At 42.2% G+C, this 25,005-nt stretch overlaps 1 protein-coding gene across 2 annotated transcripts in view; it reads left to right on the top strand.

The window, feature by feature from the left end:
* Positions 1–22,886, top strand: part of GOLT1B (golgi transport 1B) — a 59,104-nt gene extending 36,218 nt beyond the window's left edge. The window contains exons 4-5 of one of the 2 annotated variants that reach the window (XM_033952268.1): positions 670–751; positions 22,281–22,886. In XM_033952268.1, the coding sequence (XP_033808159.1) occupies positions 670–751; positions 22,281–22,319 (121 nt within the window). In that variant the 3' untranslated portion in view covers positions 22,320–22,886. The remainder of the gene's footprint in view (positions 1–669; positions 752–22,280) is intronic. The other variant, XM_033952269.1, reaches the window with a different exon arrangement.
* The last annotated feature ends 2,119 nt before the right edge of the window (positions 22,887–25,005 follow it).

The following is a 25,005-nucleotide window of genomic DNA, read 5'->3' as shown; positions in this document are numbered from 1 at the left end:
AGTAATCCTTAAAAAAAAAAATTAAAAACCTCTTCATTCACCCCTGCTTACCTACCTACTTACAACCATTCAAACCGACCAATGCATCTAGGAAGGAATGGCGCCAAACGCTCCACACCCCAGCTGTTAACATCCCAACGTATTCCAGACGTCAGCATCTGACTTCAGAGCGTACATCACTTGACCATTATACTCCTCATTATTTTATGAATGATACTGTATAGCCCGGCACTATGAAAGAAGTTTGAGTGTCTGGTGACCCGCTGAGGACCAGAAAGACAATCTGCTACTTTGGATGAATGAAGTACTGCAGAAATGTGAGATTAGGTCTTACATTATAGGAGTGTTCTTCATCTAAGAGAGTTTAAATAGTGCCAAAGGTTTACAAAAAAAAAAATAAACCTGACATAGGTAATGGATAGCTATAGCAGTAAAAAATGTTCAAACGGAGAAAAACGTATTTACAATGTGAACACAATACACATTAAACTACGTTAAAAGTATAGAATTACCTCTACCTGCTGTCATTATGGAATTGCCTCTATTATATTGGTTTATTGTTATTTCTCATATGATTATCTTTGTCAATTGTCAATGGGAATTAACTGTTCTCGATATGCAGGTGAACAAGGCCTGAAAACTTTTTCTTTTCTTTTTTTTTTCCAAAAGGGGTTTCTTTCCTGTGGTGGTTGGTTTTATTAGAAGAATACCTGTTTTAGGATCTCTCCTAAATTTACCTGGATTAAGCTCAGTAAGTATATGAGTTACACAGATGTTTCAGATAATGCTAATAATGTATGTAGGGAAAACATTTTCTGTGTGTAAAGCATGTCTTACTCACTGAAAAGATCTAGTTATAAAACTATAAGATTAAACATTTGTGATTTCACAAGATGCATGCTAACAAGTTTGGTCGGCAAAGAGGCAAAGTTTTAATCTATATGTATATTTTATTTAAAAAAAAAGATTCAGACAAAGTACTAATTTGTGTGTCAGAATTTGTGTATTACTGGGGATAATTTCAGATGCCTGTTGTATGTATAAAAACACATAGGGTACCTATTTGGCTTTATAAGATGAATAATTTTTACAGAAAACAAAAAAGAACAAGTAAGGATGCTTAAATAAATACTCTCAATAGAAAAACATCCAATAATATCAACAGCACTATATATTATAACAGAGTGACATAAAAAAATGGAGAAAAGACCTCAGTGTCTAATAAGGGTATAATTAAATTGCTAACCCCGCATAGACTTTCCTGCTTCAATATCACAACTATTTTGAAGCAGGGAGACACATGGAAATCGTTGTGAAGAGGGCGAAGCAGTCAAGGTGTAACCGCTCAGCATTAAGCATTTGCTCCACTTGGTGGGTTTTTTTCTGCTTCAACATAAGTCCAGTACTAGGAAAAGTTTGAAGATAAGTTGACCTCATTTTGAATTATTTTTATTTTTATTTTTATTTTTTTTTTTGCAACTGTCATTGAATTGCACTGAGAATTGCACATTTGAATTTTGCACTTTTGAATGGCTAGATATTTGCATTCTTAATGGAGATTTTTTTAGACCAAGGATGTGTCTCCCTGCTTCAAAATAGTTGTGATATTGAAGCACGAAAGGCTATGTGGGGTTAGCAATTTAATTATACCCTTATTAGACATTGAGATATTTCTCCATTTTTTTGGATGTCACTCTGTTATAGTATATAGTTCTGTTGATATTATTGGAGGCGAAAAACAAAAGAAAAATCCAACACAATCTGCAGTAAAGTAAAAGCAACACAAGGAAAAACAAAGAAGAACTGTAGACAAACGTACAAGATGCAGGCTATGTTTATTATATCAATTAATGATTGCGGTTAATGTTACCACCTATACACAAACCTAGGGTCCCTAGGTTTGCGTATATGTGGTAACATTAATCGCAATCATTAATTGCAATATTATTGGAGGCTCCTGCTTCTGAAGGATTATTATTGGATGTTTTTCTATTAAGAGGCTTTATAAGATGGACACCTTTTTATAAAATAACCTATTTAGACTATAAGTACACTAAGCAGGTGTAACTAGTTAGGAATTACATTTGACAAGGCAAGAATAAGCCAGACATAGGCAATAAACAATTAACAGCAGTACATCACAATATACATTTTTCTGATGTGACCCCAATTTATCCATTGAAAATTCACGAGAGCACAAGTGATAAAGCTAATTATTACTCGATAAGCAACACAGTCTATTGTGTTTCTAACAATATCTATGAATCTATATTTGTCAAAGCAATTATCTGATGTACTCATCATGACAGAGACATGGCAGACTCTCCTGCAGCACAGCCATTGAGCCATTGATTGAGATATAACCAGCACCAAAAAGTGATCTCAAATTCAGTTCAAAATGCACAAGTAACAGAGAGGAAAAGGTCTCAGTAACCCGGCAAACAATCCAATTAGGATAAGACAGCTTGCACTAGTCAGGGTTCCGGTATCTTTCATTGACCTGAGAAACCTCTCCGTGGAGTGCTTTTGACTCTATTCAAATTCTTTTTTTTTTTCTTTTGTTATTTAATCTTATCATAAATTAGAAATAAATAAGCTTGATAAAACTTATCTCAAGTGTGGTGCACAAATTCCCACTGCAATCTATACCCAGTCAAGGGTTTTCTTATGGGATATAAAAAGATAAAAAAAGAATTTCCTTTTTATGAGATTGTATATGAGAGAAAAACATCCAAAAATCGGCCTAAGTTGGCACTTGGACGAACATTTCCCAAAAACGTCCAAGTGCCGATAATAAAATGGATTTTGGAAGTATTTCTAAATGACCTAGGCCTTCATAGTGCCGCTGAACGACCAAAGCTAAACAGGGCATTTCGGGAGGAATGTCGAGGGCAGGATGTGGGCTGGCTTAGACTTAGTCGTACAGCATGTATAACCAAAAGTTATACAGCCCAGGATCGACGGAACTTGGATGTTGTGACTTAGACCATGTAAAACATGGTCTAAGTCACAAAAACCCACCTAAACTCACCAGATAAGCACTGCAAACACATAAAACAAACTCCCACACACTACCCCAGTGATTACTGCCCCCCCCCCACCCCTATAAAAATATTAATCATACCTTTAAAATTCAGCCTCCAGACCATCATCACCTGGCCGCCTGGCATAGAAAAGCCTAGTTGTCCATGGAGAGGAGGACCCATGCCCATAAGCCCCTATAATCACTGCATTGATACTTAAACATGTGCACTCCCCTATATATCCCCAAACCCTTTTTTACTAGCATATAAGTGACTCCTGCAGCCATTAGGGCTATTGGGGTGGTAGATAAGTGGGTCTAGGGGATTCTGGAGGTGGTCTGTGAGGCTCACTATGACCTATAAGGGAGCTATAGTGAGGAGAAGACATGGCACCCTTTTTGTGAAGTTCACAGCAGTACCCTGTAAGGTACCCCACTATTTAGGTGGCATGTCTGGGTGTTCAGTCCTTCACTTTGCAGACCCCTCCCACGTCCAGCAGGGCTTCTTCTAGGCGTTTTTGATTTGGACGAAAAGTTGGTTGGAAATGTGGTATAAAGATGGACGATTTAGCGGCTTGGATGATCAGATTGGCAGGACATATAATTAGAAGTTTTTTGAAACAAAAAAAATTTTGGATGTATTTTTCAAAACTGTGTCCTAGGCAGTTTTTTAGTTTGGACGACTTGTGACTTAGACGCAAACTGACTTAAACGTCCCTTTCGATTATGCCCCTCCAACTGTTTATGGGTTGAGGAAATTTTTCTTTAAATTTCTATAAGTGTTATTGCGTGTATGTTATTTGTAAAATGAATACATGTGCAGGCTATTTTCCTGCTGAAATCACTTCCCTTTGAATTCTCTGTATGGTGTGAATCTCCACCTGTAAATAGCACTTTCTGATATCAGTATTACACATATAAACACCACTTAGGGTCTGTATCTGTGATCGTTAATTGTCTTCAGAATTTTGTGAATACATAATTTAATTTTCCAGGATGTACCTAAGGCCATAATGACCATGTATTTTTTTTTCCCCAAAGATGATAAATGTGAAAAACCCAGTACATCAGTGCCTAATCAAGTTTAATAATATAGTGAGCCATCTTAGCAATTAGGGAGGCCAAACTTCGTGTGGAGGAAACTCTAGCAAAGAACATTAAGAAGGGGGACAAATCCTTCTTCAGGTATATTAGTGATAGGAAAAAGAACACAGACGGGATAGTACGCCTTATCAAACGGGATGGGAATTACGTGGAAGCAGATTCAGATAAAGCCGAACTACTGAACGAATACTTCTGCTCTGTCTTCACTTGCGAGGCACCAGGACACGGTCCTCAGTTAGAGGCTAAGTCAAATGCGAACGACCCGTTTCAGAATTTTGAGTTTACACCAGGTGAAGTTTACAGTGAACTGTCAAGACTAAAGGTAAATAAGGCCATGGGACCAGACAATCTGCACCCAAGAGTGCTCAAGGAGTTGTGCGATATCCTGGCGATACCGCTAGCTGCACTCTTCAATCTCTCCCTAAGCACGGGGAGAGTACCCTTGGACTGGAAAACAGCCAACGTCATTCCTCTACACAAAAAGGGTTGCAGGGCAGAGGCTGCGAATTACAGGCCGGTGAGTCTCACATCAATAGTGTGTAAACTCATGGAAACTTTAATTAAACGCAAATTAGACACGATACTGTCTGAGGGAAATCTACGGGATCCCAATCAACATGGATTCACCGGGGGTAGGTCCTGCCAATCTAATCTCATCAGCTTCTTTGACTGGGTGACAAGGAAGCTAGACTTGGGAGAGTCTATGGACATCGTGTACCTGGATTTCAGTAAAGCATTTGATAGCGTCCCACACCGCAGGCTGTTGAGCAAAATGAAATCGATGGGGTTAGGAGAAACACTAACTACTTGGGTCAATGATTGGCTAAGTGGAAGACTACAAAGGGTAATGGTAAACGGTACCCTCTCTAAAACATCGGAGGTGACCAGCGGAGTACCGCAGGGTTCAGTCCTGGGCCCACTCCTTTTCAACATATTCATAGGGGATCTGACTCAGGGGCTTCATGGTAAAATAACATTATTCGCCGACGACGCTAAACTATGCAATATAGTAAGGGAATGTACTTTACAGGATAGTATGGCACAGGACCTGCTTACATTGGAAAGATGGTCCTCGACCTGGCAGTTGGGCTTTAACGCTGGGAAATGTAAGGTTATGCACCTCGGTAGCGGTAATCCATGCAGAAATTACACCTTGAATGGAGAAACTTTAACTTGTACTTCGGCGGAACGAGACCTAGGAGTAATCATCAGTGCAGACATGAAAACTGCCAATCAAGTGGAGAAGGCTTCATCTAAAGCAAGGCAGATGATGGGATGTATCAGTAGAAGCTTTGTCAGCAAGAAGCCTGAAGTCATAATGCCATTGTACAGAGCCATGGTGAGACCTCATCTGGAATACTGTGTACAATTCTGGAGGCCACATTACCGTAAAGATGTGCTTAGAATCGAATCGGTTCAACGGATGGCCACCAGGAGGATCTCGGGGCTAAAGGGTCTCTCGTACAAGGAGAGACTAAACAAACTACAGCTCTACACTCTAGAAGAACGTAGGGAGAGAGGAGACATGATTGAGACATTTAAATACATCACGGGACGTATCGAGGTGGAAGATGATATCTTCTTTCTCAGGGGACCCTCTGCCACTAGAGGGCATGCGCTCAAACTCAGAGGCGGGAAATTTCATAGCGACATCAGGAAGTATTTCTTCACAGAAAGAGTGGTTGACCGTTGGAATGAGCTTCCAGCGCAGGTGATCGAGGCCAGCAGCGTGCTGGACTTTAAGAATAAATGGGATACCTATGTGGGATCCCTACGAGGGTCGAACTGGAATATCGGTCGCTAGGTATAGACTTAAGAGGATGGGTCAGTAGGGTGGGCAGACTTGATGGGCTATAGCCCTTTTCTGCCGTCATCTTCTATGTTTCTATGTTTCTATCTTAATTGGCATGCATATAAGTCTTAATAGGCTTGCATATATTTCTGTTACTATTGATTTCATTAAATAACTTTACTACAAAAAAACTTCATACATTTTCAAGTTTAGGGAAAGTTGAAGACATCTTACTGAGAAATCCAAGCAACAGATACCCAGATAGCAAAATGGAATTATGACTTCCAGTTTCCTTCCATGAAGACCTCTTCTCTCTTGGAGGAGCATTATTTTTTTTAAATGCCTGCACTGCATTGTCAACAGGTTGCCTGTATGCTGTCACTGAAAGGAAAACATGGTGCAGAGCCGATCCTGTACTATTTAATTCTGTACCAAGCATTGTTTTTCCAGTAGGTTTGCAACTATTTGTCAAATATAAACTTTTAAAAACTAAACATAGTAACATAGTAGATGACGGCAGATAAAGACCCGAATGGTCCATCCAGTCTTCCCAACCTGATTCAATTTAAATTTTTAAATTTTTTCTTCTTAGCTATTTCTGGGCAAGAATCCAAAGCTCTACCCGGTACTGTGCTTGGGTTCCAACTGCCGAAATCTCCGTTAAAACCTACTCCATCCCATCTAAACCCTCCCAGCCATTGAAGTCCTTTCCAGCCCATCCTCCCCCAAATGGCCATATACAGACACAGACCGTGCAAGTCTTCCCAGTACTGGCCTTAGTTCAATATTTAATACACATGTTCTAAATATCTAGTTGTACAGCCCAGTTTTTTTGCATAGAACATCTAGATAGGAATTAGGATATCCAGGTTGGAATAGATACAATCCTTGGGTGTTTTGCAAAAGCTTGCTGAATATTTTTAAGGATGCCTAGAAAAATACATATATGTTTTGGCATATCCAGTGGGAACAGCCATTTGAGTGATTAAAAGCATTACTCAGGGTTTTGAAACTGTAAGTGCCAATTTTACAACCTATTCATGTGTCAGATTTTCAAAACTGGATGTCCAGGAAAATCCAGTTAAGGAGCTAAGCAGAAAAACATTTTTGATATTTTGAGGTGACATCACTAGTATATGAGAGCTGGTACAACCTGAAACTCTTCAGTATTTCTCTACCTCCAGCAGTCTGTGTAGGTTAGACTGCTGCAGTAGGTTTCCTTTTTAGTGGGCCTGATTCTCTGAAGAGCCACCCATGACCTTCATCCTCCGTCGTCCTAAGGCTGGTACAACGCCTGGAATTTGGGCGACAGTCCTTACCCCAATTAGACCAGAGGAGTGTGGTCCCTACATAACCCTAAGCCTTAGCTAATAGGGTTTTGTGTAGTAGCTTGCAGTCAGAGGACCCATGGGGCCACTGCCAACTGGGGAGGGGGGTTTGAGGCTCCCTCTTCCTTCCGTGGTGTGCCCCTGGCTGTTAGCTTTGGGCATAAAGTTGTCTGAGGAAAATAAGAAATAAAATTGAAGGAGCAGGGCTTGTAACCCAGACATTGACGGTAGGGCAGATAGGCACAGATCTTTTCAGTGGGTGAGTGCTGGGACTTGGGTCTGCAGTCTGCATCTTCATTTCAGTGACTGGTGGATCCTGCTGAATAATGCTGCTGGGTCTTATTGCCCTGGCAGCACTGTTCAGTAGAGCGGATTTCAGCTCCATTATGCCTTTGAGACTCTGTGAAAGGAATCAAAGCAATGCTGGGCTCTCTCCCGATAACAACCATGCCAGCCGCAGTCATCCTGACTTTGATAGGAACAGTGGCCATTTTGCAGCTGGCCCACCAAAGTTCCGTGTGATTTGAAGAGTATACTCCCCTTAGATGGGCAGATGGGATCTGTAATCATCCCTTGGAGATTGAAACTTCAATAAGGCCCCAGATAGGGTCCCTGGGATGATGTTACAGATCATCAATCACACTGTCTACTACGTAGCCTTATAGGCATTTTATAAATGTTGAAAATAAATAAAAATTGTATTGGGCAGGTCTTGTTGAGGGGGAGACCTCCCAGGAAAGGGACTTGGGAGTTCTGATCAACAAGTCGATGAAGCCATCCATGCAATATGTGGCGGCAGCGAAAAGGGCAAACAGAATGCTAGGAATGATAAAGAAGGGGGATCACAAACAGATCAGAGAAGGTTATCATGCTACTGTACCGGGCCATGGTGCGCCCTCACCTGGAGTACTGCGTCCAGCACTGGTCGCCATACATGAAAAAGGACACGGTACTACTCAAAAGGGTCCAGAGAAGAGCGACTAAGATGGTTAAGGGGTTGGAGGAACTGCCGTACAGCGAAATATTAGATAAACTGGGCCTCTTCTCCCTCGAACAGAGGAGATTGAGAGGGGGCATGATCGAAACATTCAAGGTACTGAAGGAAATAGACTTGGTAGGTTGTTCACGGACAGGTTGTTCACCCTCTCCAAGGTAGGGAGAATGAGAGGACACTGTCTAAAGTTGAAAGGGGATAGATTCCGTACAAACGCAAGGAAGTTCTTCACCCAGCGAGTGGTAGAAAATTGGAACAATCTTCTGGAATATGTCATAGGGGAAAACACCCTCTAGGGATTCAAGACAAAGTTAGACAACTTCCTGCTGAACAAGGACATACGCTGATAGGGTTAGTCTCGGTTAGGGCACTGGTCTTAGACCAGAGGACCACCGCGTGAGCGGCCTCCTGGGCATGATGGACCACTGGTCTGACCCAGCAGCAGCAATTCTTATGTTCCTTGTTTGTTTGTTTATTGTGCACTTGATATACCGCTGATTGTTAGAAGTCACAGCAGCTTACAAAATAATCAGTCTCTATCAAATAAGGAAAGGAACGCCTTATGTTAAAAGGAAAGAAACAATCATACCGAGTTCCATACATACTCTAAAGTGGTCACACTCGAGATATGGGAGTGTAGGGGCTCAGTCAGCTGCTGTAAGAGTTCCAAGCACCATAGCAGGGGCTCTGACGTGGATTAGGCCCTATTCCCATCTGTGTTCACTAAAAGATTCATGGAGCTAGGCATTGAGAAGTTAAAGGATTCAATTCAGGTGGTCTGACTCATCAATCAGGATGACCTTTCTAATTTTATTGACTTAGACTCCTAGACCCTGCATACATCGGCATCAACCTAGAGAGAGACTTTGATGGGAATCCTGTCCTACTTCTGAAGGTATTTTTGCTTCACAGGACCCTGTCCCAGATGGTTTTTAACCAAGTAGGAAACCCCAAAGGTTATTCTCCAGGTACAAAGTTTTTGGGCAGGCTCTACAGGTTATTCATCTCCAAAAATGCTGGTCATCCATATGACCAAGAAGACTACTATTCTGGTGACTGCATTAAAGGATGCTCATGACTGGAAAGTACAGCAGCTCCTTAAGTAAGCCTTTGCCCGTAAGCCATCAGGGTGCAGACCTCTGTGTGCAAGGACTTTGTAGATAGGTCCCTCTTGCATGGACTATTGGTCTCGGCAGTTGCAAGAGTCCTCAGAGGTGTCCCACCTGGAATCAGATGCATCCTTTCTTGTGAATGTGCTTTATGAGCTCATCCACATGCGTTCAGTTTTGATACCTTCCCTTGCTGTGACTCATAGATTGGCTGTGGCTGCAGCATTGAGTGGCTTATGCTGCCTCTAAAGCACCTAAACTGGATGGGCCTTAGAGGCTGGTTTCTCTTTTGTGAGGACTTGGAAAAGTTGGTGAATGACCTGGGGGAATCCATGTCCCAGTAAGGCCAGGCTATTCTTATATTCTTATGAATGACTACCCAAGCTTTGTGTCTCTCACCATTCAAGGGAGAGGTCGTATTCCAAGAGCTGGGTCTGTTGCAATTTGAGCAGATAGTCCTTTGGGATCTCGACATCTGTGAAAGTTCAGAAGGGGTGTCTCTTTTGAGAATATCAGAGGGTAAGGTATTCTGGTGTACTGTACTCGGCTGTATAGGGCCTCCAGTGAGGATCAACTGGATTCCTTAGAGGTTCAGGTGACAAGCAAGTTCTGTCTGTTTATTTTATTTTTTTTCTATGAGTTGTCTGTCATCAATGCCAATTTATTTATTTTTATTTGTTTATTCTATTCATTTATTTAGCCCGTTCTCCCAAAGGAGCCCAGAACAGGTTACAAGAGTACATTCATAGTACGGTTAGGACATACTTAGGTGAGAAATACAGATTCTATAGCATTTACAGTAAAGATAAAAGGGTTTGATTACAGTATAGACATAACATACAGATAGAAAATACTGACTTAGAGGGCATAGGGTGGATTTAATTTCAGCACATTCAGTGTAGATATCACTTGGAGGTAAGATAGCTTTCTTAGTAAGTGGGTGCATGTTTGTTATCGGAGAATGTCGTAATTCAGGTTATATTTGTGGTGGCATGCAAATATTTGTGAGATTCCGTTTGGAGTTTTAGATCATGTCTTTGAGATCCATCTGTCCGGGTGTAGACGTGGGTCTTCAAGGTGCTGGGTTTGTAAAGAGGAAGGTTTTCACAGCTTTTCTGAAGTTCCAAAGACTGTCTAGTGATCTAATAGAAGAGGGGATGATGTGCCACATTCTGGGTATGTAGTGAGAATATGAGCGTCTTTGGGATGTATCAGACGTGAGTGAGCGGCCAGGTGGCAGGACCAGCCATTTTTCTGTTTTGGATCCAGGTGATCGGTTGGGGACATAAATTTGTAGTTTAGATGCTATGTAGTTTGGTGCCATTTTGTGGAAAGTCTTAAAGGCTAACACCAAGGCTTTAAAGGTACATCGTTTTTGGATAGGAAGCCAATGCATGGATGTTAGTGCAGGGATGACATGGTTGCGAAAGCCCAAGTTTTTTAGGAGTCGGATAGCGGCATTTTGCACACCTTGGAGCCGGGAGAGTGTTTTGCTGGTATGCCCACTAGTAGAGCGTTGTAGTAATCTAAGCGGGATAGTACAAACACATATAGTAGCTGGGCGAAATCGCTTTCTGAGAAATACCATATTTTTCGCTCCATAAGATGCACTTTTTTTACGCCCAAAAGTGGGTGGAAATGTCGGTGCGTCTTATGCAGTGAAGATACTTTTTTTTTTTTTTAAACACCCCACCCCCACCCCATCGTACCTTTTTAAAGGCCAGTGCCAAATACTGCTCTCCCTAGCGTCTGTGAGCACCCGGCTGTCTTCTTGGTTCCCACACAGCGTCCTCCGGATTCCCCCCTTTAAAACTAATTAGGCTCGTGACAGGAGGGGAGGGGTTCCTTACCTCCAACCTGCTTCCCACACCCAACGAGAAAGGTCGTATTCGGCACTGTAACCGCCGCTAAGCTAATTACGGAAGCCTGCAGAGTGAACCTAGCAGGCTGCCATTGGCCTCCGAAGCACGTTGCTTCTGCCGCAATCCCATCCCTGACGTCAGAGAAGGGGCGGGACCGCAGTAGAGGAATTGTGCTTCGGAGGCCAACGGTAGCCTGCTAGGTTCACTCTCCAGGCTGCCCTAATTAGTTCAGCGGCAGTTACAGCGCCGAAGATGATCTCTCAACAGAAAAGGAGGGCTGTGTCTCCCCTGATCTCCTGCCCCAGGTAGCGAGCAAGAAGAGCAACTGTTGGGGAGGCAATGAGAGCCTGCCAACTCCGGAACATGAATTCGGACCCGGACAGAAGCTGCAGCCCTGCACTATGAGGGCTTCTATCAACCATCCCAGCTCAACCCAGCACCATCTGGGAGCTGGAGACAACGACCTCACAGGAAGCAGGGAAGGTAAAGCCCCGCCCATCATGAGGGCCCTGACGGGACACTGGATCTGGACATGGGGGGGAGTGATAGAGACAGAAAAGGATGGGAAACAGACTTGAAGACAGGGTGGTTGCTGGACTAGAAGGGAAGACTCAAAATGTTAGCAGAAGGAAGATAGAGGGAGAAAACTGAAACAAAGGGGAGGCAGAAGAGAGGGGGCAGATGTTGGACTTGGGGTGTATAGAGGGAAGAGAAAGAGAGACTGTAGAGAGGTGGAAAGATTCTGGACCAGGAAGGGAGGAAGAAAGGAGAGAAAGAGAAGCAGAGAAAGACCTGGAAGAAAGGAGAACAAATATTGGACATGGGGGGAGGGGGTTGGTAAGCAGAAGAAAGACAGAGAGAGAGAGGCTTGGACCAAAGGTGGTGGTAGGTACAAAGGAAAACTGACACCAGATCTGGGAGGGTAAGCAGAGGGAAAAAAGAGAGAAACCTGGACCCAAAGGGGATGGGGCTGGATTGTGAAAGAAATGTTGGATGTACAGTCAGAAGGAAGTCCAACCAGAAACTAATTAAAACACCAGGCAACAAAGGTAGAAAAAATTATTTTATTTTCAATTTAGTGATCGAAATGTGTCAGTTTTGAGACTTTATATCTGTTGTGAATAATAAAAGGAAAAAATTGCATTAGTAGGAGAGGGGGAACAGGGTGCAGAGCCTTGCAAGGAGTGTGGGATTGGGTGCAGAGCCTGGCAGTGAGTGAGGGGGGCTGGGTGCAGAGCCTGGTATATGTTAGTACACAATTTGGTTTAGAATGTTTTTTTTTCTTGTTTTCCTATTCTAAATCTAGGGTGCGTCTTATGGTCAGGTGCGTCTTATGGAGCGAAAAATATAGTAAGCACAGATGCACTTTAGTTGGCGGAGGTAATAGAAGGAAGATGACACTAATTTTGATACATGGTCTGAGAGCGACAAGTTTGAGTAGAAAATCATTCCAAGGAGAGAGATGGGCGGGGGTATGCGCAGGTGCCCTTATGTATCCAGAAAAGTTCAGTTTTAGATGCGTTGAGTTGCAGTTTATTTGCAGTCATCTAGTTTTTTTTATTTCTGTTAAGCAGCAGTGAAGTTTTTTTATTTGTGCATCTCGATGTTGACCTAGGGGAAGGTAGAGCTGTATGTCATCTGCATGCGAGTTTATTTTGATTTGGTATTTTTTTGCGATGTCGAGTTTGACATACAAGTTGAAGAGGAGTGGGGATAATAATGCGCCCTGGGGCACTCCATAGTTGAGAGGTTTTGGTTCCAATAAGGAGGGTTCCAATAGTACTGTTTGAGACCTTTCATTTAAAAAGGAGGAGATGTCAGTGCGACATCACGGATTCCTATAGAGTGTAGTCTGGATAGGAGGATTGAATGATCAATATTATCAAAGGCAGCACTCAGGTCTAGTAGTAGGATCAAGTTTCAAGTTTATTAAAAGTTTGTTGTACACGCAGTGCGTCTTTCCCCTCATCAAGGATTTTACAGCAGTCATCTATAATGTCTAGAAGCACTGTTTCTGTGCTGTGGTGCTTCCAGAATCCTGATTGGAAGTTGGATAGGGTGGTGTTTGTTTCCATGAATTCTCGTAGTTGTGTGAGCACTCTTTTCTAGTATTTTTGAGATAAATGGGAGATTTGAGACTGGTTTGTAGCTGCTTGAATTGTCCGGGTCCATGGTGGGTTTTTAAGGAGTGGTCTTACTACAGCAGATTTCCAGCTCTGGTATTATGCCTGATTTTAGGGACTCGTTAATTAGAGGTAAGATGGAGTTCAGGTAGCTAGAAGTGTGGTGGATGGGCATGGGTCCAGGATTGATGTTGTACTTTTTAGGTCGTCAATGGAAACTGGTGTGAAGCTGTTTAGCGTTTCTGTCTTGTGTAGGTTGTTTTGTAGAGTTTTCAGGGTGCTTGATAGAGCTTTGGCTTCTAGGACTAAAAATTCTCGTATCTTTGATATCTTGTCATGGAAGAAATTTGTCTAGGTTTGATTTTTGGATGCAGTGTGATCCTTGGGAGGAGGTGAAAAAGTTTTTTGACAGTGAGAAAAAGGCCTTTGATCTTTTTTAGATTTTGGACATTAGGTTTGTGAAGTATGCCTTTTTTATTTCGAGTTTGCTAGTTTGTAATCTTTCAAGAGGCTTTTCCAGGTGGATTTTTCCTTGGCGTTGTACGTTTTGCTCCAGGTTTTTTCCGCTTTCCTGACTTTCCTTTTCTGTTCTCTCAGGCTTTCTGTGAACCAGGAAGAAGAGAAGGATCTTGTGTTTGTTTTGACTCTTGCCAATTTCTCGTACAGTGACTTTATGCCAGAATGCCATGTCTGTGCCTTTTCCTCTAGTGAGTTGGTTGTGGAACTTGTGTTTAGGTCTATTTTGGAGATGCCTAAGGAAAAATCATGAAGGTTGACTGTCTTTGGGTCGAATGTGGTTGTTTTTTGTGAAGCTGGGCTTTCTATTGGCCCTTTGGTCTTGATGTGTAGGTTGAATGAGATTACATGGTGGTCAGTCCAAGGGACCTGAATGTTTGTCAGCAGGGTTGCTTTGTTATCGAGTAGCGGGCCTTTAGAGGTGAAGATCAGGTCTAGAGTGTTCTCTGAGGAGTGAGTGGGGGAGTGGACTTGTTGGATGAAACCAAGGTCGGACAGTGTCTTTGTGAATTCCCTTGGTGCACCAGTGATTTCTGGGTATTCCGGAAAATTAAAGTCTCCTAAGATAATTTGTTGGTGGTTGACTGAGAGATTGCTTATAATAGTTATTATAATAGTTATTAGTTCATCAAGAACAGACATTGAAGAGGAGGGGGCTCTGTAAGATTAGTATGAATATGTTTTTTCTGTCATGGCCTATTGAGAAGATGAGGCCGTCCAGGCCTTCTTGTCAGATGGAGTTTATGTGTCTTGGGTTTAATTTGGATTTTATGATAGCTGAAATCCCATCCACTTTTTTTTTTTTATAGGGCGGGAACATGCTAATACTTGGTAACCTTGAGGGCATAGAGCACCTAGGGTGGTCCGTCGTCGTCTTTTAGCCATGTTTCAGTTACTAATAGGAGATCCCATCTGTTGTCTGTTATCTAGAAGGAAGAAGTCTTTGCCATTTACAGATCTGGCCTTAACTAGAGCTGCTGCGATGGAGTTTGTTTTGGGTAGTTCTGTGTTTGTTGGAATTTTTATGAGATTGGGGATTCTGACTGCTATTTTTCTCATGTGAAAACGGTTTCTCAGGTTTCAATAGCAGCCAATGAATGAGTTTGTAGGTGGTACAGTAGGGCTTTGCCCTGGAATTTGATGAGCCCATTTTAATACCTTTATGGCATCCCCTTGTAGGGAAGCCTTACTCAAAAGAGAGGCAGTGTAGTTCACCTTGCAATGGTTAAGTAGTCTAGGGGCTGAGGCATACAGGTTGAGGTATACTACTACATTTTGTAGTCCCCAAGAACAGTGTCTCCTTCAAACCCATTCTGGATTCGAAAAGAGTTGCCCCTCCCTCCAAGTGCTGCGGTTATGTATAAAAGATTGGTGATCACTTCAATCAGGCCAAGCAGTTCTGTGTTATGGACAGATACTTTCAGTTCAAGGTATTGCGCTTTAATTTGGCCACTGCACCTCCAACCTTTATCCAAGATTATTGTAGTGGTTTCCCTCCACTTGTAGGTAATTTGGGTGTACCCCTACTCTAACAACTGGTTGACTTCAGCCCATTCCCCATTGGAATTCAGGGAAACAATGGCAGCAGTGATCCCTCTCCTAAAGCATCTCAGATGGGTGGTGAATTACATCAAGACTCTGCTGGTGCCTTCTCAGGACCTAGAATATCATGGCATTTGCTGAGACACCAAACAGGGGTCTGTGTTCTGCCAGTGAAACAAAATCTCATGCTTCAGTCCCAGAAAAGGGCTTTCTGTGCCCAGGAGGAAGTTTGGGCATGGGATTATCTCAAGCTTCTTGGGACTATGACAGGGACCCTAGAGGTGATGCCTTGGTGAGTGACCATATATGGCCTCCTTCAGAGGGCATTGTTTTCTTGTTGAGCCACCTGCTTACAGGAGTTTAGTGCTTGCCTTCCCCTTTCCAGAAATGTTCAAAGGAATCTGATTTGATGAGATGGTCTGGGTCATCTGTTAAAGGGGATTTCTTTGGATCCTCCTAAGTCATGTGGTATTAACTGCTGATGCAAGTCTCCAGGAATTGGGGAGTGTAGGGAGGTATCTGTAAACATTTACTCCTGTCCTTGCTCCTGAATTTACTGTATCTGCTGGCAATAAGAACTGCATATGGAACATAATCAGATTCTGCAATAATAATAATTTATTGTAGCATGGCAACACATATACCATAATAAAAGTATGAAACAGTTTCCTAACAGCAGATTCATTATAAAATCCTATGTTTATCACAGCTAACAAAATTTTCTTAGCAATCAAAGTAGAGCTTGACTTCAAGTTGAACTAAATGAAATTAATCTAGCTAGCCGCAAACTAGAAAAAGGAAAAGATAACTATACATTCTTTGCGGCAGGTCCTAATATCATCTTTTAGTACCGTTCAAGGAAGGCAACTTATCCACCATAGTGGTGGATTATCTTTTAAGTTGGCTCTAGTCAACCTAAACGTCTGGCAAAAAGGAAAGGAGGGGAAAAACAGTATCCATGAACCTTCAGAAGTCCGCAGAGGCAAAAGAAATGGAGGAGAATTTTAGAAAGGATGTTTAAGTACAAAAACAGACATCAATTCAGGATGTCTGAAGTCCCAGTACTATTTTAGAATAGGATCTATTGACATAGAGCAGAATTTCTTAACTACTTCAAACCAAGTACCTCCTAAGTCTAACAAATATCAACCGAGTACCCCGCCCAAGCTTGACCCCTGACCCCACCCCCAAATAATAGTACTAATTGTAATATAATTTCTTCCATTCATTTTTTTATATACACAATATAACGTTATTAATACATAATGGTAGCTACAAAATTAAAACAAAGCACACTGTATGCAAAGAAAATGTTAATTATCATTTATATTCTTTTTTTTTTTTTTTCAAAGAGTTCAAGGCAGATTACCTTAAAATATGCACTGTCACCTCAGTAACAACTATAGAAAAATAGACAAATATAACGCAAATATATAGACAGCAGATATAAATTCTCAAAACTCACACATTTTGATCACTAAATTGAAAGTAAAATCATTTTTCCTACCTTTGTTGTCTGGTGATTTCATGAGTCTCTGGTTGCACTTCCTTCTGACTGCATCCAATATTTCTTTTTTTCTGCCTCCTGCACGCTTCCTCTCCTCCGGACTAGAGAGCTGCACGGGAACTAGGACGACGGGAATCCCGCAGGACCCGTGGGTTCCCCCTTTGGGTCGCGGGGATCCCGTGGGGACGCCCCCTAGGGTCACGGGGATCCCGTGGGGACACCTCCGAGGGTCACGGGGTTCCTGTGGGGTTGGATGCGAGGCTCGTCTTCTCCCTACCTGCCCTGCCGCAACACACAGCCGATCAGAACGGAAGTTTTTCACGATGTCAGCGCTGACGTCGGAGGGAGGGCTTAAGCAAAGCCCTCCCTCCCTCCGACGTCAGCGCTGACATCGGGAAGACTTCTGTTCCGATCGGCTGTGTGCTGCGATCGGCAGTGGCGTACCAAGGGGGGGGGGCGGGGATGGCAGTCCGCCCCGGGTGCAGCCATAGGGGGGGGATGCACAGCCGGCCAGGTCCCCTTACCTTTGTGGTGCTTCCTCCGACCGACCGACAACAGGCCCAGTCCGACAAACCTCCCTGCCCTGTAGCCGCGAATCTAAATTACATTCTTACAGCAGCTTCAATACTCCAGCTGCTGTAAGAAGGTAATTTAGATTCGCGTCTACAGGCAGGGAGGTTTGTCGGACCGGGCATGTTCTGTTGTCAGTCGAGCGGGGAAGCGCCACAAAGGTAAGGGGCAGGGAGGGAGAAAGGGAGGAAAGATGGAGTGGAGAGGAAAAGACACTTAAGGTAAAACTGAGGGGGGAGAAGGACGCTGAAAGGACATGGGGAAGATGGGGGGGAAGAAGGACGCTGAAAGGACATGGAGAAGACGGAGGGGGAGAAGGATGCTGAAAGGACATGGGGAAGAAGGAGGGGGAGAAGGACACTGAAAAGACATGGAGAAGACGGGGGGGAAGGACGCTGAAAGGACAAGGGGAAGATAGAGGGGGGAGAAGGACACTGAAAGGACATGGGGAAGACGGGTGGAGAAGGACGCTGAAAGGACATGGGGAAGATGGAGGGGGGAGAAGGACGATGAAAGGACAAGGGGAAGACGGGGGGAGAAGGACGCTGAAAGGATATGGGGAAGACAGAGGGGGGAGAAGGATGCTGAAAGGATATGGGGAAGACAGGGGGAAGAAGGACACAGAGCACATGGGGAAGATAGAGGGGGGAGAAGGATGCTTGCAGGACATGGGGAAAATGGGGGGGAGAAGGACGCTGAAAGGAAATGGGGAAGAGAGAGTTGGGAGAAGACGCTGGCAGGGAAGAAGACAGAGATGCCAGTCTATGGGGGGAGCGGAGGGAAGAAGATGGGCGCCAGACCAATTTGGAAGGGGGGAGAAAGGGAGAGGCACAGTAACAGAGCAAATGGAAGACGCAGAGAGAAGAGAGATAGTGGATGGAAGGAATTGAATGAGAACATGAGGAAAGCAGAAACCAGGCAATAAAGGTAGGAAAAAAATTCTATTTCTTTTTTTTTTTTTTTGCTTTAGGATAAAGTAGTATATTAGTTGTGTTGATAAAAATTTATAAACATTAGAGGCTCTGGTAGAAACCCGTTTACAAAGTATGTATTCTTCCCAATTACTATTTCCAAATTAATAAAGTCTTTTTGCTTATTTGTAAATGGATTTCTACCAGAGCCTTTAATTCAGTAGCATAATTAAATGAAATAACTATTTCTGTAGTTTATAAGGACGGGTGAGGACGGAGGGGATTCCTCGCGGGGACGGGTGGGGACAGAGGGATTCCTCGCGGAGACAGGTGGGATTCTTCCTGGGGACGGGTGGGATTTCTGTCCCCGCGCCACTCTACTCCGGACCTCATTCCTTTCCCCAACCAATATTTCTCTCTCTCTGTCCCTCCACGAGTCCAACTTTTCTTCCTCTCTCCTCTACCTCCATTGGCAACATGTCTCCCTCTCTCTCTCACTGGCCTTCTTTCATTCCCTCCCCTGCTGTAAAGGGAGTGGGGGAAAGAGAGAGAGAGATCCAGAGTGCATCTCTCCACCTCCTCTATAGCCAAATCCAACTTTTCTCCCTTTCTCATCCCCCGGATCATGTGCAGCATTTTTCACCACTGCCCACCACCCCCATGCCTATTTCTCCTTCTATCACCCCTCTCCAACATCATGCCACATCTCTCCCTTCATCACTGTGTCCAACATTCCTCCCCCTTGCATCCCCTTCAATTTGTCCCTCTGTTTCCTCTCCACCACCATACCCAGCATTTCTCCCTCTCATCCTTCTCTTCCCCATGCATCTCTATCTCAGTCATCTCTCTCTCTCTATGCCCAACAGTTTTCCTCTTTCTTCCTTTCCCCATGTGCACCATCTCTTTCCCTCACTCAAACACTCATGCCCAACAATTCTCCCAAGTTAGTGCTTCCTTCCTCCCTAACTTCTGTGTCCCATGTTCATACCCCGCCTTCCTTCTGTGTCCTAAGTTCATGCCCCCCTTCCAGCCTTTGTCCCATGATCATGTCCCCTCTCTCCCTTACTTGCTACAATTTGCTTGCTCCCTCCCTTCAGGGCCGTCCAGCTGAGCTGCTCCTTCTTGCCTTCAGCCGCACAGGGACGCGTCGCGGGCAGCGGTTCTTACACGTTGCACGTGGCTGACCTACAAGCCTTCCCTCTTACATCAGAGAGAAGGCTTCTGGGTCAGCCATGTGCAGCGTGCAAAAACCGTTGCCTGCGATGCATCCCTGTGTGGCTGGAAGGCTGGAAGGAGCACCCCTGAAGGAGGTAACTGGGATCTCCCACTGACCCGGAAGGCTTCCCTCTGATGTCAGCTCTGATATTGGAGGGAAGCCTTTTCTGGTCGTCTTTGGCGGATGGGAGAATGCAGGAAGGAAGGCAGCGGGGATGCTTTGGCAGGCAGGAATGAGGGCATGGGATCCCTGGCAGCGATTAAGGAAGAAGGGAAGTGGGGAAACCCACGCAGTGCCACATACCTCCAACAAGCGGCTTGCATACCCCTAAGAGTACGCGTACCATGTGTTGAGAAACTCTGACATAGAACCTGTTCAAAAATTCATTAATGTCTGTGTTGTGAAATAACAAAATAGATGTTTAGATGTTCATAATGCCCCAAACTGTCACTCAACCCCCCCCCCCCCCCACACACACACACACCCCTTGGTTCCAATCCCAGTCTCCAAACCACAAACAGGATCATGGTCCCAGTGGTCCTGGGTCGCAGCAGTCCTTCTGTGCTGCTGACCGGGATTGTACCAGGCAAAGATAGTGTCCTTGTCCAGTAAAGTATTATTTTTATGCCATGTCATATCATATCATACCATACATAGCAAAATTTCAACGGCATATTGCCATTATAGGTTTTCTCAAAGGAGAAGAGAATATGATTAACCTCAGACTATACACACAAAGATCCCAAGATTTATGGAATATTCCACTCAAAAGGTTTCACTTTCATTTTTTAACTACTTGACCCTCGCTCCTTGTGCAGATGTATAAACTTAGTACATTGATTTGTATAGGAACTAAGGGGCTATGGTCTTTCTCTGAATTCTGTATATTTTATAACATTTTTGCTATGAAAAAGCAGCATGTTATCTCTGCAGACACAAATTCACAGTTTTAAGAAATGCAACACCAAGCATCTGTGATAATATCTTCTACATAGGAAAATTGCCTGTGATGTTATGAATGGATTAATGTAATTCATTTACCAAACAATTTATACATTGCATGAATATATAGCCTCATGCTGCATAATTAAAAACTAATCCTTATTTCATGATGAGTAACTTAAATAGAAAATTATCTTTAGATAGATTTTTCTTCAAAAATTCATTTTATTTTAAAAAATCCAATTTAAATAAAATTCTGATTTAAATTTTAAAATCCCAATTTTTAAAAAAATTAACCTCAGACTAATAATATCACACTTAATTGCTTATCAATTTTTGATATATGTAATTACTAGAAAATTATCTAGTTGTAATTATAGAAAATTATCTTTAGATAGATTTTTCTTCAAAAATTCATTTTATTTAAAAAAAAATCCAATTTAAATAAAATTCTGATTTAAATTTTAAAATCCCAATTTTTTAAAAAAATTAACCTCAGACTAATAATATCACACTTAATTGCTTATCAATTTTTGATATATGTAATTACTAGTTAAAGACTGTTGTTGTCAAACTGATCAAGCAAAGGGAACAGTGTTCAAATCACACATTAATATAGCATCGTAAAAACAGCTTTACTGGGTCAGACCAATGGTTCATCAAGCCCAGTAGCCTATTCTCATGGTGGCCAATCCAGGTCCCTAGATTTTTATCCACCCTGATGTAGATAAGCACTTCTTTTTCACTTGTAAAAGCCATGCAAACCTTCTAAATTGACCTCTCTTCAATCACTGGAGAGTTTTTCATTGTTAAAATATTGTAGTCTAACAGTCCTAAACTAAAGGCTAAAACTAGGCTAAATCCTAAACAGGGCTAAACTAAGGGCTCCTTTTACAAAGGCATGATAGATGTTTCTACCAAGAATTGGTGAGGTAAATGCTCTGACACATATGTTCCCTCTAAACTGAGTCAACAATGACTCCACAGTTTTCACCTTGTGTTTTGATTTCTCCCTATAAGCTGAGCACATGAGCAATCACTTGTACACACAGATTTTACATAGTCGGTCACAAAAATGCTTGCAAATCTGGAAAATTGTTGTTGTTTACAACTTGTTGCTCACATGAGAAAAAATTTGCAATCACCCGGCCATTCCTTAGAGGGAGCATTGGTCCCAAGCCAAGATCTAGATCTAAAAATGTGATATGTTTAACACTCTACTATAAACACTATTAATAAATGTATGTATTATAAGAATTGTGATGATAAGTATTTAAAAGAGCAACCAATTAATGTTTTGTTCAAAGCCTAGGTGGGCTCAGAAGAGAATCTACATTAATGGTCAGTTGACATGCCTCAATTATCAGATTTACTAATGCATGAGTGGATAGTTTTTGATTTTTTGTTTTATTATTTTGTGATTGAAGTAATAATGGTTCATGTTACAGCTTTTAGTATGTTTTTTTTTTTCATTTTTTCATTTTTTTGTTGCACTTTTAAATCTTTATATGGGAAACATATATTTATGCAACACCATAACTTTTCAATTTTAAATACATTTTTAATTTTATAAATGTTACACATAAATTTCATGAGAACTTGATGACTGCTCTTCAGTTTAAATCATTGTCAGTCCTAATGCTTATGAAACTGAAATATTTATTTTTGATATTGCATTTTGAATTAATATAATGCGTCTTTCCATTTTTATAACCTGTTTCATTTGTTTGTTTTTTTCTCAGCTTGTAGATAAAGTTGGAGAGAGCAATAACATGGTATAAAAGCAACTGGGCAGAAGATTGGCTAAAATTATTATATTTATATTTTTTACAAATCCTCTGGTGGAATTTTCAGCACAAAGATTGCATTGTGTACTCTAACAGAAACACAGGATGACTTGCAACATTTTTAGAAAGTAATTTGGAAATGTAAATTCTGTATAAAAGAAATATTAATACGAGGTACTGCAGAGGGTACTTCCTAGATGAGATATCAGGATGAAATCTAAAGAAGCAAATAGCCATTTGTAATATCAAGGCTTTAAAAGAAAAAAAAATTTGGAACTCTCCAAATACAAAGAAGAGCCTAATCTGTGGGACCTGTCCTTTTACTTCCTTATTTTCAAGGTGCAGCAAATGGTACAGGTGTTTTATTTTTAAGCAATGGCAAATGTATAGACATTTCACTGTATTACACGTTGTTCATAAGACTGGCATCTTTGAAAATGTTAGGTTGAATTATGTCATTTTATGTCATTATATTAAAGAATATTCAAAAAGAAAACTGTCAATTAACATTTTGTAAATACATATGTGGTGACAATAAATTTTGCTGGTCATATCATAGTGTTTCAGATTTGGCTGTAATTAATATTCACGTTTGTCTTTTAGTCTTGCACATTTACTTATGTTAATATTAAATCACTGGAAATTTTGCACTTGTATTCAGGTTCTTAGAAAACAAGCCACAGTCGTTTTCTAGTTTTTTTGAAACTTCATTCATAAAATAAGTCATTTGTAATCTGTTTATCAAAAGGTCTCAAATAAAATGTTTAAATAGAAAATATTCTGTAAATATATTTAGGCCCCCTTTTACTAAGGGTAGTAGAGGTTTCTACTGCGGCCCAAAGCGCTAAATGCTCCGACGCTCATAGGAATTCTGTGAGCATCGGAGCATTTAGCACTTAGGGCTCCTTTTACTAAGCTGCGATAGCATTTTTAGCACATGCAGGATTTTAGCGCACACTAAACCCACGCTACACGGCTAGAACTAACACCAGCTCAATGCTGGCGTTAAGGTCGTTAATGCGTGTGGCAATTCGGCACGCGCTAAAACCGCTATCACAACTTAGTAAAAGGAGCCCTTAGGGCTATAGTAGAAACCTCTACCACAGCTTAGTAAAAGGAGGAGGTTAATGTTTTCCAAAATTAGACGCTAATGCCCCACCTCTACCCATCCCCCATTTTCATTTTGTTATAGAACTATAATGGCAATGTGATTTCAGTTATGAAACAAACCATTTGTAATATGCATGTCAAAATGTGTATACCATTAGTAAGTATTCAGGGCTGCCATCCAGCTGGGTTACGGTGCTAAATATATGTTTAAAAATGTGATGATCACAGAGTGTCAGTATTAACCCGATAAGATGTGAGGGTAGATAAAAACCTAAAGGTTTATGTGTCCTGCCTGTTTTCTTTTCTATTCTATAACTCAGTTTATTTGGGTGAGTTTAAACTGCTCACGACATCTCCCTAGAGCTTTGACAGATGCCTGAAATGTAGGCCTACAAAATGTTATGTGAATTATCTGTTTCACAAAGAACCATATCAGTGCAATTTGTCAGGAAAGACTGGGAAAATGTTCACAATAATATCACACTTAATTGCTTATCAATTTTTGATATATGTAATTACTAGTTAAAGACTGTTGTTGTCAAACTGATCAAGCAAAGGGAACAGTGTTCAAATCACACATTAATATAGCATCGTAAAAACAGCTTTACTGGGTCAGACCAATGGTTCATCAAGCCCAGTAGCCTATTCTCATGGTGGCCAATCCAGGTCCCTAGAACCTGGCCAAAACCCAAGGAGTAGCAATATTCCATGTCACCAATCCAGGGCAAGCATGGCTTCCCCATGTCTTTCTCAATAACAGACTATGTACTTTTCTTAAACAGTCAATGTGCAAATGTATCTTTGTGCAATGCTGCAAATGTATCTTTGTGATTTTTAGTATTTATACATCACTTATAGCCTTAGCAGTTTATATTCAAGTACTCAAGTATTCCTCTTTATCCCAGGACAAGCAGGCATGATATTCTCACATGTGGGTGACGTCATCTACGGAGCCCCAGCGCGGACAGCTTTTCAAGCAAACTTGATTGAAGTTTCAAGTTTGCTACACTGCACCATGCATGTGCATGCCTTCTTGCCCACTAGAGGGCGCATCCCCACCTCGTGGTCCTCAGTTCAGTTTTTTTCCGCGGAGCCAGAAGCCCTGTGGAAATTGTGCTCTTTGAATTAGCCTTCTGACACCGCGGCTGTGTGTTATTTCACGGTCGCTGTGCTTAATTTACTTTTCTTTCTTTCTTTTCTTTCAGTTTTCGTCAAAAAAAAAAAAAAAAATCTTTTTCGTTCGGCTCCGGGGGGCTCCCGGTAGCCGCAGCCGCGGGACCTCTCTTGTTCCCGGCCGGTTTTTGGGCCCATGTCCCGTCCTGTGACAGGCTTTAAAAAGTGCACCCGGTGCGATCGGCTCCTGTCGATTACCGATCCTCACCGGTGGTGCTTGCGTTGCCTGGGGCCTGAACACCCTTCCGACACCTGTTCCCGGTGCTCCACTTTTCAACGGAGAGCTCTCCGCTGCAGTCAGGCTCGTATGGCGGAGCTCTTCGCTGTTGACCCCGCGGCGGGGAAGGCCTCGACGTCAGCTTCGGCCCCGGCCTTGACCTCGGCCTCGACTCCTTCG

The sequence above is a fragment of the Geotrypetes seraphini genome, chromosome 7 (genome assembly GCF_902459505.1).
Source record: "Geotrypetes seraphini chromosome 7, aGeoSer1.1, whole genome shotgun sequence".
Lineage (NCBI taxonomy): Eukaryota > Metazoa > Chordata > Amphibia > Gymnophiona > Dermophiidae > Geotrypetes > Geotrypetes seraphini.
The sequence above is the reverse complement of the archived record's forward strand: the minus strand, read 5'-3'. Positions and strand labels throughout refer to the sequence as shown.